Below are 16,348 nucleotides of genomic sequence, written 5' to 3' on the forward strand. Positions count from 1 at the left end.
TCACAGGCAGTTTAGTTTTAGCGCTTTGAGGCAGTTTTTCGCGCTTTGCATTCGAAGTGGAAACATTGCTAACACCAATTCTTTTATTAGTATGAGTAGGAGGTGCAGCAACATGTGTAGCATTAGCATTACTAGTGGTGGTAATAGTCCAAACTTTAGCTATATTCTTCTCTTTAGCTAGTTTTTCATTTTCTTCTCTATCCCACCTAGCACGCAGTTCAGCCATTAATCTTATATTCTCATTAATTCTAACTTGAATGGCATTTGCTGTAGTAGTAATTTTATTATGATGATTCTCATTAGTCATAACTTTCGATTTCAAAAGATCAACATCAAAGACAAGACTATCAACTTTAGAAGCAAGTATATCAATTTTCCCAAGCTTTTCTTCAACAGATTTGTTAAAAGCAGTTTGTGTACTAATAAATTCCTTAAGCATGGCTTCAAGTCCAGGGTGAACTCCTATTATTGTTGTAAGAATTCCCATAAGAATTACCATAGCCGTTGCCATTATTATAAGGATATGGCCTATAGTTGTTACTAGAATTGTTAGGTAAGCATTGTTGTTGAAATTATTATTTTTAATGAAGTTTACATCAACATGTTCTTCTTGTGCAACCAATGAAGCTAATGGAACATTATTAGGATCAATATTAGTCCTATCATTCACAAGCATAGACATAATAGCATCGATCTTATCACTCAAGGAAGAGGTTTCTTCGATGAATTTACCTTCTTACCTTGTGGAGCTCTTTCCGTGTGCCATTCAGAGTAGTTGATCATCATATTATCAAGAAGCTTTGTTGCTTCACCAAGAGTGATGGACATAAAGGTACCTCCAGCAGCTGAATCCAATAAATTCCGTGAAGAAAAATTTAGTCCTGCATAGAAGGTTTGGATGATCATCCAAGTAGTCGAGTCCATGGGTTGGGCAATTTTTAACCAGAGATTTCATTCTTTCCCAAGCTTGAGCAACATGTTCAGTATCTAATTGTTTAAAATTCATTATGCTACTCCTCAAAGATATAATTTTAGCGGGGGTAATATCTACCAATAAAAGCATCCTTGCATTTAGTCCATGAATCGATACTATTCTTAGGCAGAGATAGCAACCAATCTTTAGCTCTTCCTCTTAATGAGAAAGGGAACAATTTTAGTTTAATAATATCACCATCTACATCTTTATATTTTTGCATTTCACATAGTTCAACAAAATTATTAAGATGGGCAGCAGCATCATCGTAACTAACACGAGAAAATTGCTCTCGCATAACAAGATTCATAAAGCAGGTTTAATTTCAAAGAATTCTGCTGTAGTAGCAGGTGGAGCAATAGGTGTGCATAAGAAATCATTATTATTTGTGGTTGTGAAGTCACACAACTTAGTGTTTTCAGCGTTGGCCATTTTAGCAACAGTAAATAAAGCAAACTAGATAAAGTAAATGCAAGTAAACTAATTTTTTTGTGTTTTTGATATAGCAAACAAGATAACAAGTAAAGTAAAACTAGCAACTAATTTTTTGTATTTTGATTTAGTGCAGCAAACAAAGTAGTAAATAAAACTAAGCAAGACAAAAACAAAGTAAAGAGATTGAGAAGTGGAGACTCCCTTGCAGCGTGTCTTGATCTCCCCGCAACGGCGCCAGAAAATATGCTTGATGGCGTGTAACTCACACGTTCGTTGGGAACCCCAAGAGGAAGGTATGATGCGCACAGCGAGTTTTCCTCGAGAAAGAAACCAAGGTTTATCGAACCAGGAGGAGCCAAGAAGCACGTTGAAGGTTGATGGCGGCGGGATGTAGTGCGGCGCAACACCGAGAGATTCCGGCGCCAACGTGGAACCTGCACAACACAACCAAAGTACTTTGCCCCAACGAAACAGTGAGGTTGTCAATCTCACCAGCTTGTTGTAACAAAGGATTAACCGTATTGTGTGGAAGATGATTGTTTGCGTAAAAACAAGAGAACAGTATTGCAAAGAGATTGTATTTCAAGAAAGAGAATTGGACCGGGGTCCACGGTTCACTAGAGGTGTCTCTCCCATAAGACAAACAGCATGTTGGGTGAACAAATTACAGTTGGGCAATTGACAAATAAAGAGAGCATGACCATGCACATACATATCATGATGAGTATAGTGAGATTTAATTGGGCATTACGACAAAGTACATAGACCGTCATCCAACTGCATCTATGCCTAAAAAGTCCACCTTCAGGTTATCATCCGAACCCCTCCGGTATTAAGTTGCTAACAACAGACAATTGCATTAAGTATTGCGCGTAATGTAACTAGTGACTACATCCTTGAACATAGCACTAATGTTTTATCCCTAGTGGCAACAAAGCACATCCATAACCTTAGTGGTTCTTGTCACTCCTCCGCATTCACAGAGGCATGAACCCACTATCGAGCATAAATACTCCCTCTTGGAGTTACTAGCATCAACTTGGCCAGAGCATCTACTAATAACGGAGAGCATGCAAGATCATAAACAACACATAAGCATAGCTTTGATAATCAACATAACAAGTATTCTCTATTCATCGGATCCCAACAAACGCAACATATAGAATTACAGATAGATGATCTTGATCATGTTAGGCAGCTCACAAGATCCGACAATGATAGCACAATGGGGAGAAGATAACCATCTAGCTACTGCTATGTACCCATAGTCCAGGGGTAGACTACTCACACATCACACCGGAGGCGACCATGGCGGCGTAGAGTCCTCCGGGAGATAATTCCCCTCTCCGGCAGGGTGCCGGAGGCGATCTCCTGGATCCCCCGAGATGGGATCGGCGGCGGCGGCGTCTCTGGAAGGTTTTCCGTCTCGTGGTTCTCGGTACTGGGGTTTTCGTCACGGAGACTTTTTATAGGCGAAAGGGCAGGTCAAGAGGCGGCACGGGGCCCCACACCACAGGCCGCGCGGCCAAGGGGGGCCGCGCCGCCTATAGTGTGGCCCCTCCGTGGCCCCTCTTCGTCTCTCCTTCGGACTTACGGAAGCTTCGTGAGAAAATAGGCCCCTGGGCTTTGATTTCGTCCAATTCCGAGAATATTTCCTTACTAGGATTTCTGAACCAAAAACAGCAGAAAACAAAGAATCGGCACTTCGGCATCTTGTTAATAGGTTAGTTCCAGAAAATGCACGAATATGACATAAAGTGTGCATAAAACATGTAGATAACATCAATAATGTGGCATGGAACATAAGAAATTATCGATACGTCGGAGACGTATCAACCGCCGGCTATAAAAGACGGCGGCGGTCTCACACAGACCGCATCTCACCTTCCTCTCCCACTTCACCTTCTCCGGCGGCCACTCCACCTTCTCCGTCACCATGCCGCGCACCCTGCAGTCCACGTGGGCCAAGCTCTCCCTCGCCGCCCGGGCCAGGTTCCCGCGGACGGAGGAGGAGGAGCGCGCGGACTCGCGGTGGGTCGCCGACGACGATGCGCTCCGCGTCGCTGCCGAGGCGGCGGAAAAGAAGGCAGCCGACGCCGAGATTGTGGAGGCGGCCGCGGACGGCTGGCACGAGACCGCGGACGGCTGGTACGAGGCCGCGGAGGAGGGCGGCCGCCGCGGAGGAGCCCGTCGACGAGGGGGACCTCGCGCCGGCGAACATCAACGCCGCCATCGAGGAGTGTCTCGCCGATCTCACGCGCGTGACGAGGGAGCACGAGGCCACCAGGCGCGCCGGCCGCCGCCGATTAGGCGACCTCCTCGGCCAGAAGAACGAGCTGCTCGCTATGCGAGCAGCCCGTCACCTCATCCAGATGCCCTCGCCCGAGCGGCGCGCCCGGGAGGATGCTGCGTCGGCGGAGCGCGGCCGGCAAGAGCGCATGCGCCGGCGGCAGGAGAATCACGAGGCCCAGGCCCCCGCGCGCGTTCGCCTGGAGGCGCGCACCGCTGTGGAACGCGCCGCCCTGCAGGAGCTTGAGGTATGCGGGAGGCGGATGGTTCCGCCGCAGGAGGCATGCTGCTTGAGGTATGCGCGGGCGGAAAGGAGGAGGATGAAGGCCTCCGCCGAAGCCGCCGAAGCCGCCGCCGAAGACGCCGCCGAAGACGCCGCCGCCGCGCCACCCAGCTGGTAAGCTGGAGTCGAATCCTCACGCGTACAGGCCTCCCGCGTCGAGTGAAATCCACGGCCCCGACGGCGAGTCGGCGAGGAGACGCCGGCGAGGCCGCCGGCCCCGTACGTAGTAGGATAGAAGTAGTAGTTAAAAAAAATTGTAATGATTTCTTTCTAATGAAAACAAATATTTATGTCTATAACACGCGGGCCAGGGGCGGACAAGGGGCGGACGCGAGCGACCAGCCTTTCGCGTCCGCGGCCACGCAAAGCCGGCCCAGATTTGGGTCGGGTTTGCGTCGTTCCGGACGCCGCGGCCATCCGTTTTAGGGATGGGTCCGCGCGCTGGGCCGGGTTTTTGTCCGTCTGGACCCATCCGAACGCGCGGGCGCGGGATGGGTCGCCCCGTTGGAGATGCCCTTATCAACCAAATTTCTGCTGTGCTGCCAGATTTTCATCATTCAGTAAAAGAATGTTTCAGTATAGTTCTTGGCTAATATTTTTTAAATAATACATCTTTTATTAATTTCTACAAATAATACGTGAATCTAGGGATTTTTGAAAATAATACGGCCTCAGCCATGGCGATACCGACTAGAACCTATCGGCCACGGGTAAGCCAAGCATGCCCTTGTCGGCGTAGATGTGGCCGACAAGCCTGTCGATCGGTAGTGATGTCTCGTCGGCTGACAAGTAAGTCGGTGCAGAGGACGTCTATAGTGTTATCGGCATATGCATGGTCAACCAGGCATTTCGGCACAGGCGTGGCCAATAGGTTCCAGCCGGCCGGTAAGGCCGAAGTTGCATGATTAATGCGTTACATCCATGGTTACCTAAGTTTTTTTTGAAACATTTTCTATATATATGGACAACAGACCACCTCATTAAAAACCTTCAAACCCCCTTCGTATCCTGGAAGGAAAATAGTGCGTCTAGAATCTGCTACCCCTCAACACAAAACAGTTACATCGTTTACGAGCTTGCTGAGTATGAAACTAGGAGTTCATCGATCCAAGTACAAGAACTACCATAACTAAAAAAAAACTCTAGCAAGTTCATGTGCTACCTGGTTAGCCTCCCTATTACAAAACTCAATAAACACATTGCCGAAACCACTCCCGTGTTAGCTAAGTTAATCCGTAGTAAGCGCACTAAAACCCGCCTCGTCAAACTTTCTCCCACCACCACCTCCACTTCACTTTTCACTTCCCTAACTAGGATCATACCCACCTCGCCTTCAGGTGAAGAGAGCTCCTTCCCCACGGGAAAAAGTAAAACGACGGGATGAGTGACCCTGAGAGGTCTGATTTATCAGACTCAATTGCCAGAAAATTGTCAACCAATCCTTTAACTTATTTGTTAACCAATTCAAAAACTGCAACTCACTAAGATCAACTCCCATATGATTTGTTACCAAAACCATAGTGAACAAAAAATTACACTAACTCTGAACACTGTTGTGCTAGCCTAGAAAAATTTACACACGTCAAATACTACGCAGAAAAGACACAGCTGAGATAAACAAAAATTACTACCCAAACTGCTAAATAATAATACCACACAACCGGTTGCTAACTACAAAATCTAACCAATGCGGTAAAAATAAATTCACACGGCTAGCTAGCCATACCAGCGTACACAAATTACCAACATATAGTAAACTATCATTAGCGAGGAATTAGGGTTTAACCTTAAAGCCTGCAAAGCACCTACGTCCACCATCCAATCAACACTGCACCACCAAATCACATAGACCAGCTAACCCATCGGTAGATCAGGGTTCTCCTTGGCCCTACTAGCTCTAGGATGAAATTTGGTGAAAAATAGGCACAACCTCTACGCTACTGCTTGAAACACACCTATTCCTTACTCATGATCGAAAAATGTGGTCATTCTCTCACAAGAAACAGCCAAACGGTGACAAGTCATGCTAAGTACGCCATTACCCATTTCAACAGAAAATACCAACACGTCCAAACAGAACAAAATACCAACACGTCCAAACAGAATGCATCTGCATCAGGAGTCTATGATCTTTGAGCGCCTGATCATCTAACTGCACATGATACGTGACCTGAGCTGTCAACCTAGGTCAAGCCATAAAATTTGTAACAGAATCTACACCTGAGAGCACAAAAGGATTCTCAACAACCGACAAACATAAAATAAACTGCGCTGGAACTTTGCAAATGAACATTTTGAGTTATACGCACAATACCAGTACCCCAGACCAGGTATGAAGTAAATCATTTGGAAGAACAGAGACAGCTCGATAGCCGACTCTTCCACGGTAACTTCGGACCACACAAACCGTTTGGCATACCACAAAACCCACCAAAGTTCCGCAGTCTTTCATGTCCTAAGCAATCTATGCAACACAACTACAGGCCTTAAAATGCGGCAATCTTGCACCTGAGGATCTTTCTCACCCACGGCCACGACCTGCCATTAAGTAGAACATGTCAGTACGTTGCCAGGAACACACTAAGAGCATACACTGCTGGTCTCACTGAAAGTACGGAACATACCCCTATTCCCACCTTTGCTTCCGATTCCACCCCTTCCACGGCCACCACCCTTCCCATCATCTTGGCCACGTCCGATGCCTCTGCCTCCAGGTTTGGTGCCTATATCCCCTCTTCCTCTTCCGCGGCCGACACCTGGTGGCTTCCTATCTGCAGTTACAATAGCGACATAATTCAGAACAGCACCGAACCTCTCAACAGCTCTAAGAAAAGGTCAAGTCTACAGGTATTTGCTAACAGTAAGTAAATTTGTGTATGTGTGCCCTGGCATTCCTACCAACACATGGCCCACTCTAAGAAGACAACTACCGATGCATTTAGAAATGGAGTCGATGCAAGATCTAATTAGTGCCAGCAGATTGGCATAAAAGTGATCCACAGCACTGCATATGCATCCATCATGATTAATTTTGAAGATGCTATGAACAATTGAACACTATGTTTAAAAAATAAATAATAGGAGATTTCCTCCTACGCAGATACATGAATTGCATTCACCATGCTTAATTTTGAAGATGATCACTAGGTTTGCAAGATGAATAACCTATGAAAATAGACTCGGATATCTAAAACTGAACTCAGGCTCATCTGATCCTGGAGAACGCAGCCAATCAAATGACTTGGCGTGCAGTTGGGGATATGTATTTGCCTATGTGTAGTTCACGTATTTCTATTTGGATGTACAAATATCAACTGACATGTGACTGCATTGGTCGGTCCAGTCGTCGGTTCAGTTCCAAAGTACAACAGTACAATGGCTGAGGCGATGACATCTCGGCAGCAGAGAGTGCCTATGCAATTGATACAGTGGACTAAGGAGCAAAAGATGATGGGTATGCAGTCTCTGTTAGGCAGTAGACATTTAATACCTGACAGACCCATATGCATGTACCTTGTATCTCCTGTGTATAGTGATTCGTATGTCTAATGAAATAGGCTAAATACTGCACATCCCTAGGTAGCTGGATGGTACAGATAAAGAGAGCATATGTGCTCCAGAGAAGAAACGCCGTGTCCTAGACTCTTTTCACAACATATGTCAGAAACTGTGTATCTGGCTTTATGCAGCCAATCTTTAAAAAAAGACTTTAACCACGTAAATAAAACAACCCTTGCATGACAACAGGAAAAAGGACATCAGACTATTGATGGAGGATGCATTCACACTATTATAGGTGTACCATACTGTGATATGACTGAAATCAAGTTGTCTCTCAGAGGCCACACTGTCAAATTTTCCCAAATTATTATGAATCAGATTAATGAGCAGCTCACGATTAGCACAACCAATAAAATATTGCTTTACTTAAATATATTACTCATTTTATGCTTCTAAACATATATGTGTGTTCCAAGGGACAATCTACTGTTGATCCCATCAGCTGTAGACTTTAGATGCATAGTTGCATACCTGATCTACTCTTGGAAGTTTCCTCTTGAACCTTGTCAATTACCTGCAAGAAGATAATGCAATCAGGATAGAAAGGCCGGATAACTGCAGTACCAAAAGCTTCAGTACTGATGTATCATAGCACCATTTGAAACAGAAGGGCCATAATAAGACGAGATTTACTCATGTGATAATTCAGCGATTAAAGCCAAATAAATTCTTAACAGTCCTTGCAGATCACTAGCTACCCCTAACAACAAACTTTGGACACTGGGATAACTAGTTGATTGGGCTACTCCTGTAGACTATTTTGTCCAAAGATTACAGTGAACAGACTAGAGCTCAGTCTCAAGACTACAATCCACAGGCTAGAGCTCGGTGACAAGATTACAGTGCACAGCCTAGAGCTCACCATGCTATTGTGCAACACTGTACAAAATATTCCCTTGTTAATGTAGACCCCATGGGCTTTCATGGTCCCCGAGATACTTGTTTGACCACTAATTACATAATAGAGTACAACCTAGTTCATCCTCTAAAAAATACTAGAAACTAGTTAATAGAATAAGTTCGAATTTCGACAATTAATCTACCATCCACAAAATTATTCATGGATGTTTTTCGCCTAGTCTAGGTCATAAGAGTTTCATAACTTACAAGACCAAAATATAATTAAGAACTCCTTAAGATAGCAGGTCTGCTTATGCTGTATTCTAAGTGTACTTAATCAAATGCTTGATCCATACTGAAACCTAATCATTAATAATAAGAACAGGTCCATTGTCTGGCATTAAACATCATTGTCTTAGTTTCATCAAACAAAGAACAGCTAACAATACTCAGACTAAGCATATTGTGCAATTACATACACTACTGAGTCTACTTTTTTTTTTTTGAGGGGACTACTGAGTCTACTGACTCGCTCACAAAGTATCAACTTCTGCTGATTAAGCAACTGATATTGGTCTAAGCACCTATTAGCAATCATAGAAGCTTACACTAGAAGTTCATATAACACATAATAATGGTGTACAATCTATGAATAGAAACGCGCAGACTGATAATGCAATAGGGCAGGGGCAATTCTAGCGGCTTAGGCTCCATTAGGCTCTAACCTGTCCCCACTTTTGCAAAAGAATCATCAACCAATAGGTGTCAAGCCATAGATAATGGACCGAAGGTTTGTTCTATACAGCACAAGACATGCATGGAAGACGAATAACTGAAAGAGGAGTTATGCAGCACAAGGACAAACTAGGGCTCTGTAGTTCAGGGCATGGCCTAGCTATGGGGGAAAAAAACTACCTACCATTGCCCAGCTAAGAAACATAAATTCACAAATGCTAGTAATCATTTTCAGTTCACTCTGCAACGCAAAATTCTTAACCCTGGATGGCATCTGACTTGATGCTGGCACATAGACATCTATGTCATGAGATGCAATTTAAATTACCAGTGTAATACAGCGTATCTAGACAAATCTGAGTCACTTATTTGTGGGTGGAGTGAGTACTTTTTTTAGCACAGCTTCCTGAAAAATAATAACAAGATAGCACCATCTCCTAAGGTCACCTATGTTCTCCCACATGTTTGCAAGTTTATGCACATTTTGATATACTTAGAAGATATTTTTAAATTTTAAGGCAATATTTCTAGCGATCATGCTTTTGCGCCCTAAGCCAGATGTTACAATTACAGACACAACAAAGAGACATTGCATCTGAAACACATACCTCATCAGGAACCCGAAGGTACTTGATGGTGTTGCCACGGATATAGCACTCGGGCATCCTCCAAAACTTATCACCATCCTGCAAATCCAACCATAGAACATAAGAAACAGCATTGCACAGTCGAATCGAGTAAGACGAAAAGGACTGAATGCCTTGGAACACCCGACATTCTGAGCATCAATTTTACAGTTACTTGCATATTTCGTTACAGAAATAAAGGGTGCCTCCCAGTTTCGCGTTAATCAAACAATTCCCTTAACCAATCCTGTGCTCGATAGAACCAATTAGAGGAGGGAAGATGGGGAGCGCGAGATTCACCTTTGAGGTGCAAATAACCTCCCGGAGGTGGATGTTCATCCACGTGTCGCAGTTAACCAAGTGGCCATTGTAAGTCTCGCCGTTCTTGAGCTCCACGAGCTAAAACAACACAAAAGAGACAGAATAGAACCGTAACCTGATTATAGCAAATAGCGGAAGGGCTAAGCCAGGAACGAAGGCGAATCCAGCCGATGCGATCTTACCATGGGATGCCCCTGGGCGGTCTTGAGGAGGGAGAGGGGAAGCTGCGCAAGGACACAAAGTACGAATTAGACACGGCCGCATCTACAGCTTTGGGGATCGAGAGGGGAGGGGGAAGAGGAGAAACGCACCATCTTGAACGAGATCCGGAGATTTTTTAAAAAAATAGGCCGGATCGCGGAGAGGAGGACGGGGAGCTGGATCGCCGCCGGCGCGGGATCAAAGCGGCGGCTTCCGAGGGAGATCGCGGGAGCAAAACCCTAGTTGCCGCCGGGTTCGTGTGGGTAGGAAGGGAGGTGGGACGAGGCAGTACTCGCGAACCCTAGCAAGCACAAGCACAAGCACAGGCAGGACCTCAATCTAATACTCAACGGGCTCTCGTTTAGCTTCTTTTTCTGGAGGGGTTATTTTAGCATAAGGTTTCCTTTTTTCCATGTTATAAATCGGTCTCGTCTCTACCGAAAATCTTCCACAATCCATAAAAAGAAAACTTCGACAAAAAAATATACGAATTTTATTAAAATAAATGCAAAACATAGTAAAAACATAGACTCTCACGGTATGAATGTATCTAAAGGTATAAACGATGCCCCCCATAGGGGGTCTCACAGCGATCTGCGCTTCTGGGCCATCGGATCACTCCATCTGTGCTTCTCAGCCGTTCATTCTTGACAGGAAGCAACCACACTGATTGGCTCTCGCGCGTGGGCGTTTTCTTTTTGCTCCTCCTGCTAGCTAAAGGCATGCAACGGCCGTTTCGTACCCGCTTCCCTCTGCACGTGGGTCCCACCTTCGGTAGGGTCCAACCGTCGGTGACTGCGGGTGGGTTTGGTTTGGTTGGAAAAGATCTCCGTCCGTAGGGGTAGATTGGGTATTTCCTCGCGTGTCGATGGGATGAGACAAAATTGCGGCCCGTGGTCCAGAGCCCTAGCCATTCATGCGGCTCGTTTTCTCCTCCCCCAGTCTCCTCGTTCTACCGCCGCCGCCTCCCCAGGTCTCGCTCCCCGCCGCGGCCGACCTCCTCTCAGGCGAGCCGCCACCGCCATGGAGGCGCTCTAGCGTCTTTCCTCTCAGCAGGAGGTTCATGGGCTGCTGCTCGAGCCTCTCCTCCTGCCGCTAGTGTTGAGCGCTGGGAGGAAGGGTAAAAGAGGAGATGTGGAGAAGCGGCGCATGACGAGGAGCAAGAAAGATCCCGGCGGATCTGGGCTTCTCCTAGCAGCTTCCATCCATGGCCTCTCTTCGTCTCCCGCGCGATCGGCGGCGGACATGGCTCTGCCCCTCCTCCCCGACCCTTCTTTCCTGTATGGAGGCTCGAGGAGGGGCTTCGGAGGTGCAGGACCGAACTCTCCCTATGTATTTCCATCCTCTCTTTTCTCTCTCTCTCTCTCTCTCTCAAGAATAAGGCATGGTACGGTGATGGTTTGTGGATAGGAGGTTGCAGCGGTGACGCAGCTACTCTCTGGTATGTAGGTAATCCAGACCTGCTCAAGAAGTTCCAGTGTAATAATTGAATCTGCATATTCGATTTCATTTGGCACAATTGGTGTGCTCATCTGATTGTCTCACATGGCCAGCGAGCTTGTTGTTCCAGATCTCATAAGGAGGAGGTGGTTGGGGTCATCTCCAATGGTGTGGAGCTCCATCCTTTGCCTTGTTTCAGCAACCTATAACACCGGCTGAGGTTTGTCTAATATTACCATCCATATTCTTTACATGTCTTTTTGGTTGTTGGAGAATCCTAAAGGAAGAAGCTATGTGTATACATTAATGCATTTACCACGAGTAATATGGGAAAATAAAATCTGAATATCGTTTGAACTATTTCATGTAATTAGGGAGTAAATCTGAAAGATTTGTTTAAGGCAAAAGAGAGAGCTCCGGAATAATTAAGTTAGGAACATATGTTATCTTATGTTTGGTTTCCAATATTATTTAGCTGATTTACAATTTTCCATTGATGATTCTACAGGTTGAATCATTTTACTTTTGTTCTCTGCATGTGTTCATGGATAGTATGTCATGGATCGTCTTGGTATTTGTTATATGCAAAAGTGGGTATATATGTTCTCTATCGCAAATAAAATTGCAAATTTACACATGTTATTAATTTGGCACACATGGTTTCTTATATGGTGCCAATATTGTGAAAGTAACACCAAGTTGAAATATTGTAGCTGCCTCCTCATTTAAATCTTAACTTAGGTTTACCTTTAACCATTGCACTTGGAATTTCTCGCATTGGTTCTGGAGATGCACTCTCTCTCTCTCTCTCTCTCTCTCTCTCTCTCTCTCTCTCTCTCTCTCTCTCTCTCTCTCTCTCTCTCTCTCTCTCTCTCTCTCTCTCTCTCTCTGTGTCATGGGAATTACTATGGTGATCTATCATTTATATGATTGTAAAGAGCAGCAAATGTATGGTTTTCAAAAAGGTAAACAATAATTATGCATTCTAATTTTGGCTGCTACCTTTTGAGCTGTTATGTAAAGCCAGATCATATAGCCATTTTTTGGAACCCGGGTCAAAATGGACATATATAAGAAAGTAGGACATATCACATTTTTAGTGCACTTATGACTAAGACCATCTACATTGGTTATTTGTTCATAGTCATGTTGTAGAACAAGCAATATTTTGCATGTTAAAAGATTGAGGTCCTTACTGATGCAATATTGTGGGATTTTTAGTTATTTTTGTATATAAATGGTCCCTGCAGTATTTTATCATTTTGAGTTTTTAGCATGCTTGCATTCTTCAGTTTTGGATTTCTTTCTTTGCAGTCCTTCTCCTTTTTTATCATGCTTTTCTTCAGGTTTGTATTTATTTCCTCTTAGTTTTTAGGTTTTCTGCAATAACTCATTTCCTTTATACTTAATTAATTGATCTTCTGTTGTAGGGAAATCTGCCATGTCACTCTATTTTTCTTATCTGATCTAGGCGGTGTCGAATTTTTTAGGTTTTATATATTGTGTCAATGGACAATGGAAATGGAGTTTTGGTTTTATGATGATATGGTTGGAGCCTTGGGAGTCAAGTTGACTCCGACGTACAAAATAAACAAGGAGCAGAGGTAGGCCAAGGTAAATCTGCCCGGAAGCTTGAGTTCATCTCAATTGCTCACTTTTTATTTTATCGATGTGATCTAGGTAGTTAATAATGGGTAAGAAACTAACTAATGGAGGGCAAGAGATAAATTATAGCTGTAGTTACATAACCAAATGAGGATGATTGCCTAGAAATGTAGTATATATTTTGTTAGTTTATTGCAACAAGAAAATTATGATATTATGAATAAATATATTCAAGGAAGACATTCTGGATTATGTAGCTATTTATCTCACTAGGTGTGCTTATTTCGAACTTGATTTTTTCAGGTATTGGTTCTTCAGTTAACATCAGTTTGTTCCTTATATATCTATTCAAAGGAGTGAGAGAGTTCATAGTGCAGAAAGAAGAGGTGAAGCGGAAGATTGCCTCCTGGAAGACCCGCCCCATCATCCTCCAGCACGAGGCAAAAAGGTTGTCCTTGACATGTGAGCCTGGCAAGGGCACCGGCCACTGCCTACATTACTATGAAAGATTATGTATATATAGTTATCCAGGAACCATACAAAGGTAAGGAATCACATACGTTCTGCATTCCATTCGGTTTTCGTGTGCTTTAAAGTTGGTAAGGCATCATAAAAAATACAATAGTAATCACTCTGGTTTGTGAGAATTGCCATTTGAAATTCAGGTTGACCTGGTTGAGCCACCACCCGCGCTCCTTCCCTGCGTGGTCTGCTCTCTCCCTCCCAGCGTCCCTTCCCTCGGTGGATTGATGCGGGGGATCGTCTAGAAGCACAGTCTCTGGTGGCGCTGCTTTTACTGCTGCACGACGGCTCTCCCTCGACACGCTGCTGCTGCTCCTCTCTGACCCGCTTAGCTGCAACTTCATCCACCAACAGCCAGGTCCCCCTCTCTCCTTCTCTTTCTTTGTTTGTGTGGATCCCCTTATTTCTGCAGTAGATCGCCATGGTACCGATGCCTTCTCCTCACTGTTTAGTTTTTTGCTTGCTTTGCAGCACGATATGATGATTCTCATGAATCGATTTGTCTTCCTGGAGTAGATCGGGATGAACATGTAAGGCTTCGTCCCCTTCTTGGACTTTAGTTTATTTCATTTCTCGAGTGATGCAAGAATGGCGTGATGGTATCTAAATCCTACAATGTTAGATCAAGTCACATGAATGAGATAAACAATTATTTGTGTTGCTAATTTCTTGTCTGGTTGTGTGTACTGTGTAGATTATTCATTTGCCTACTTTGCGTATTTGTATGTATGATGAACATAAAATCATTTCTCTAGCTGGATTTTATTTGGGATTGGAAGGCCAAGGAGAACGAGAAGGAAGGTGCCGATGTGGATGCAACAATGAAAAATGATGCCGACACCGGTGATGAGGAACTCCAAAAATAGGTAAATTTCTTCATCTACTATATACTAGCAACATCAGCTGAACATATAATCAGTCATCTTATTTACACTAGGAGCCTTTTGCTTACAGGTACATGATCTAGGATTATTTATCTCTATCTAGCAGTAGTGCCATGTTAGTATTTGTGTCTCAACTAAAATTGAGTTTGTTACTTAGCAAGGATATGCATAGTTTGGTAGGTATTTTTACCGAGCAGAAGTTGGCGCCTTCATCCTTGAGGTCAAGCCGGTGCTGATGCGTGGATCCCTGCGATGCTGAATCTGGTGGTAAACAAGGTTGTCACTATTGTCCTTGTCCATGCCGTTCTCCCTATTATTTATCCTCGATAAAAACCCCGATTGCTTAACTCTGTTATTATGATTTTGCCCATTTGTGATTGCCTTCTCTTTCCTGAAAGAATTACAACATTCTAGAATAAGTTATTTCTGAACTTATGATATTCTGCATGTTTTGATCATATCGTAGGTTCCCTGTTGCATGGGTGTTTCTTCAAGGATAGCACAAATGGCTATATTCATGCAGAACATCTCTGTTATTGTAAAGATACTTCTGCAACATAAATTGGTCATACATGCCAATATTTTATGTAGAAAATTGTTCATGGCATTTTGATTTAACTCCGTGATTTTCATTATTCAAGAAAACATCAAGAAAGCATACTGACTTTTCCCTTTGGCCCTGGATTTTTCGATGAGGTAACATGGCCGTGGACAACCATGCCACTTGTGGAACGATGGTCCAAGCCATAGGTAGAAATAGTATCTTCATTTCTCATTTATGTTAGATGAATTATTACTTGCTTTTGCTTTTGGTTAGGATTTGGCTCGAATTAGCAATTGCCCAAAAGTTAAATTACCTTTGAGTTATTTATTTTGGGTTCTATGCTCTGTAGGTAAACATATACAGACGCTTAGTACTATAATCATGTTATATAAATTATTAACCTATATAATTTTGTGCTTTAACATTTTATGGACCACAATTAAATGTTTCTTATGATAAGTATATAATTGTAAGACCGAAGTTTAGTTTTTCAAATCAAAATTTAGTGTTGGTGTCGAACATTGTGTGCTCTGGTTCTGTTTTACACTTGTAATAATCCAACCATTTTGGCATTCAAAGTGTTGGCATCTGGTGTTTCTTTTTAGCTTATAAAACTTCATAGTATTGCATCCACCGGACAGTAGCTTGTGGTGCTACTGCAATCAAATCATGTAGTCTTTGCCTATTTGTATCATTACTATTGTAGCATTTTTATGAGCAAGGTTGATGTTTTAGATGCCTTTTCTTTTCTTCTCTGCATAGCGAGCCTATGCTATAAATTTTTCGTGAGCTCCATAGTTTGGTTGCTTCTGTTTTTTCAATGGCTATCCCAGTTTAACTAATTTGTCTTGTACTAAATCAAAATTTCAGATCAGCAAGGCTTCATAATTTTTTCCCAAATATCTTCTATTGCTATCTTGTTTTTTAAATACATATTTGTTGATGAATTCTATAAAAAATGACACCTACCTATTGTGAGGACAGTGATAAAATATGAGGATTTTCCACACCGAGTCCAGCGAGCCACATGAGTGTCAGGAGATGTTTCTTTGTTGGAAGAGGTGACCATTTTTTTCCTTTAGTATCTTA

The 16,348-nt window shown here is 43.4% G+C and overlaps 1 protein-coding gene and 1 long non-coding RNA gene across 3 annotated transcripts; one reads left to right on the plus strand and one right to left on the minus strand.

Moving 5' to 3' along the window:
- Positions 1-6,237: 6,237 nt before the first annotated feature.
- On the minus strand, positions 6,238-10,622 carry LOC127342327 (probable U6 snRNA-associated Sm-like protein LSm4). 2 transcript variants are annotated; one of them, XM_051368261.2, is made up of 7 exons: positions 10,375-10,622; positions 10,246-10,287; positions 10,043-10,141; positions 9,725-9,802; positions 8,013-8,055; positions 6,605-6,751; positions 6,238-6,518 (listed from the first exon to the last, which is right to left on the minus strand). In XM_051368261.2, the coding sequence occupies exons 1-7, from the start codon at positions 10,375-10,377 to the stop codon at positions 6,502-6,504; spliced, it is 429 nt and encodes a 142-aa protein (XP_051224221.1). In that variant the 5' UTR covers positions 10,378-10,622; the 3' UTR covers positions 6,238-6,501. The 2 variants fall into 2 exon arrangements, with proteins under 2 accessions (XP_051224221.1, XP_051224222.1); XM_051368262.2 differs by having other exon boundaries at positions 6,617-6,751; positions 10,375-10,621.
- A 3,158-nt stretch (positions 10,623-13,780) lies between these two features.
- On the plus strand, positions 13,781-16,004 carry LOC127342328 (uncharacterized). Its single transcript, XR_007876555.2, has 4 exons — positions 13,781-14,189; positions 14,303-14,361; positions 14,587-14,697; positions 14,888-16,004. It is a non-coding gene; the product is annotated as an uncharacterized lncRNA (long non-coding RNA).
- The last annotated feature ends 344 nt before the right edge of the window (positions 16,005-16,348 follow it).

This window comes from Lolium perenne, chromosome 3, assembly GCF_019359855.2.
Source record: "Lolium perenne isolate Kyuss_39 chromosome 3, Kyuss_2.0, whole genome shotgun sequence".
NCBI classification, from domain to species: domain Eukaryota; kingdom Viridiplantae; phylum Streptophyta; class Magnoliopsida; order Poales; family Poaceae; genus Lolium; species Lolium perenne.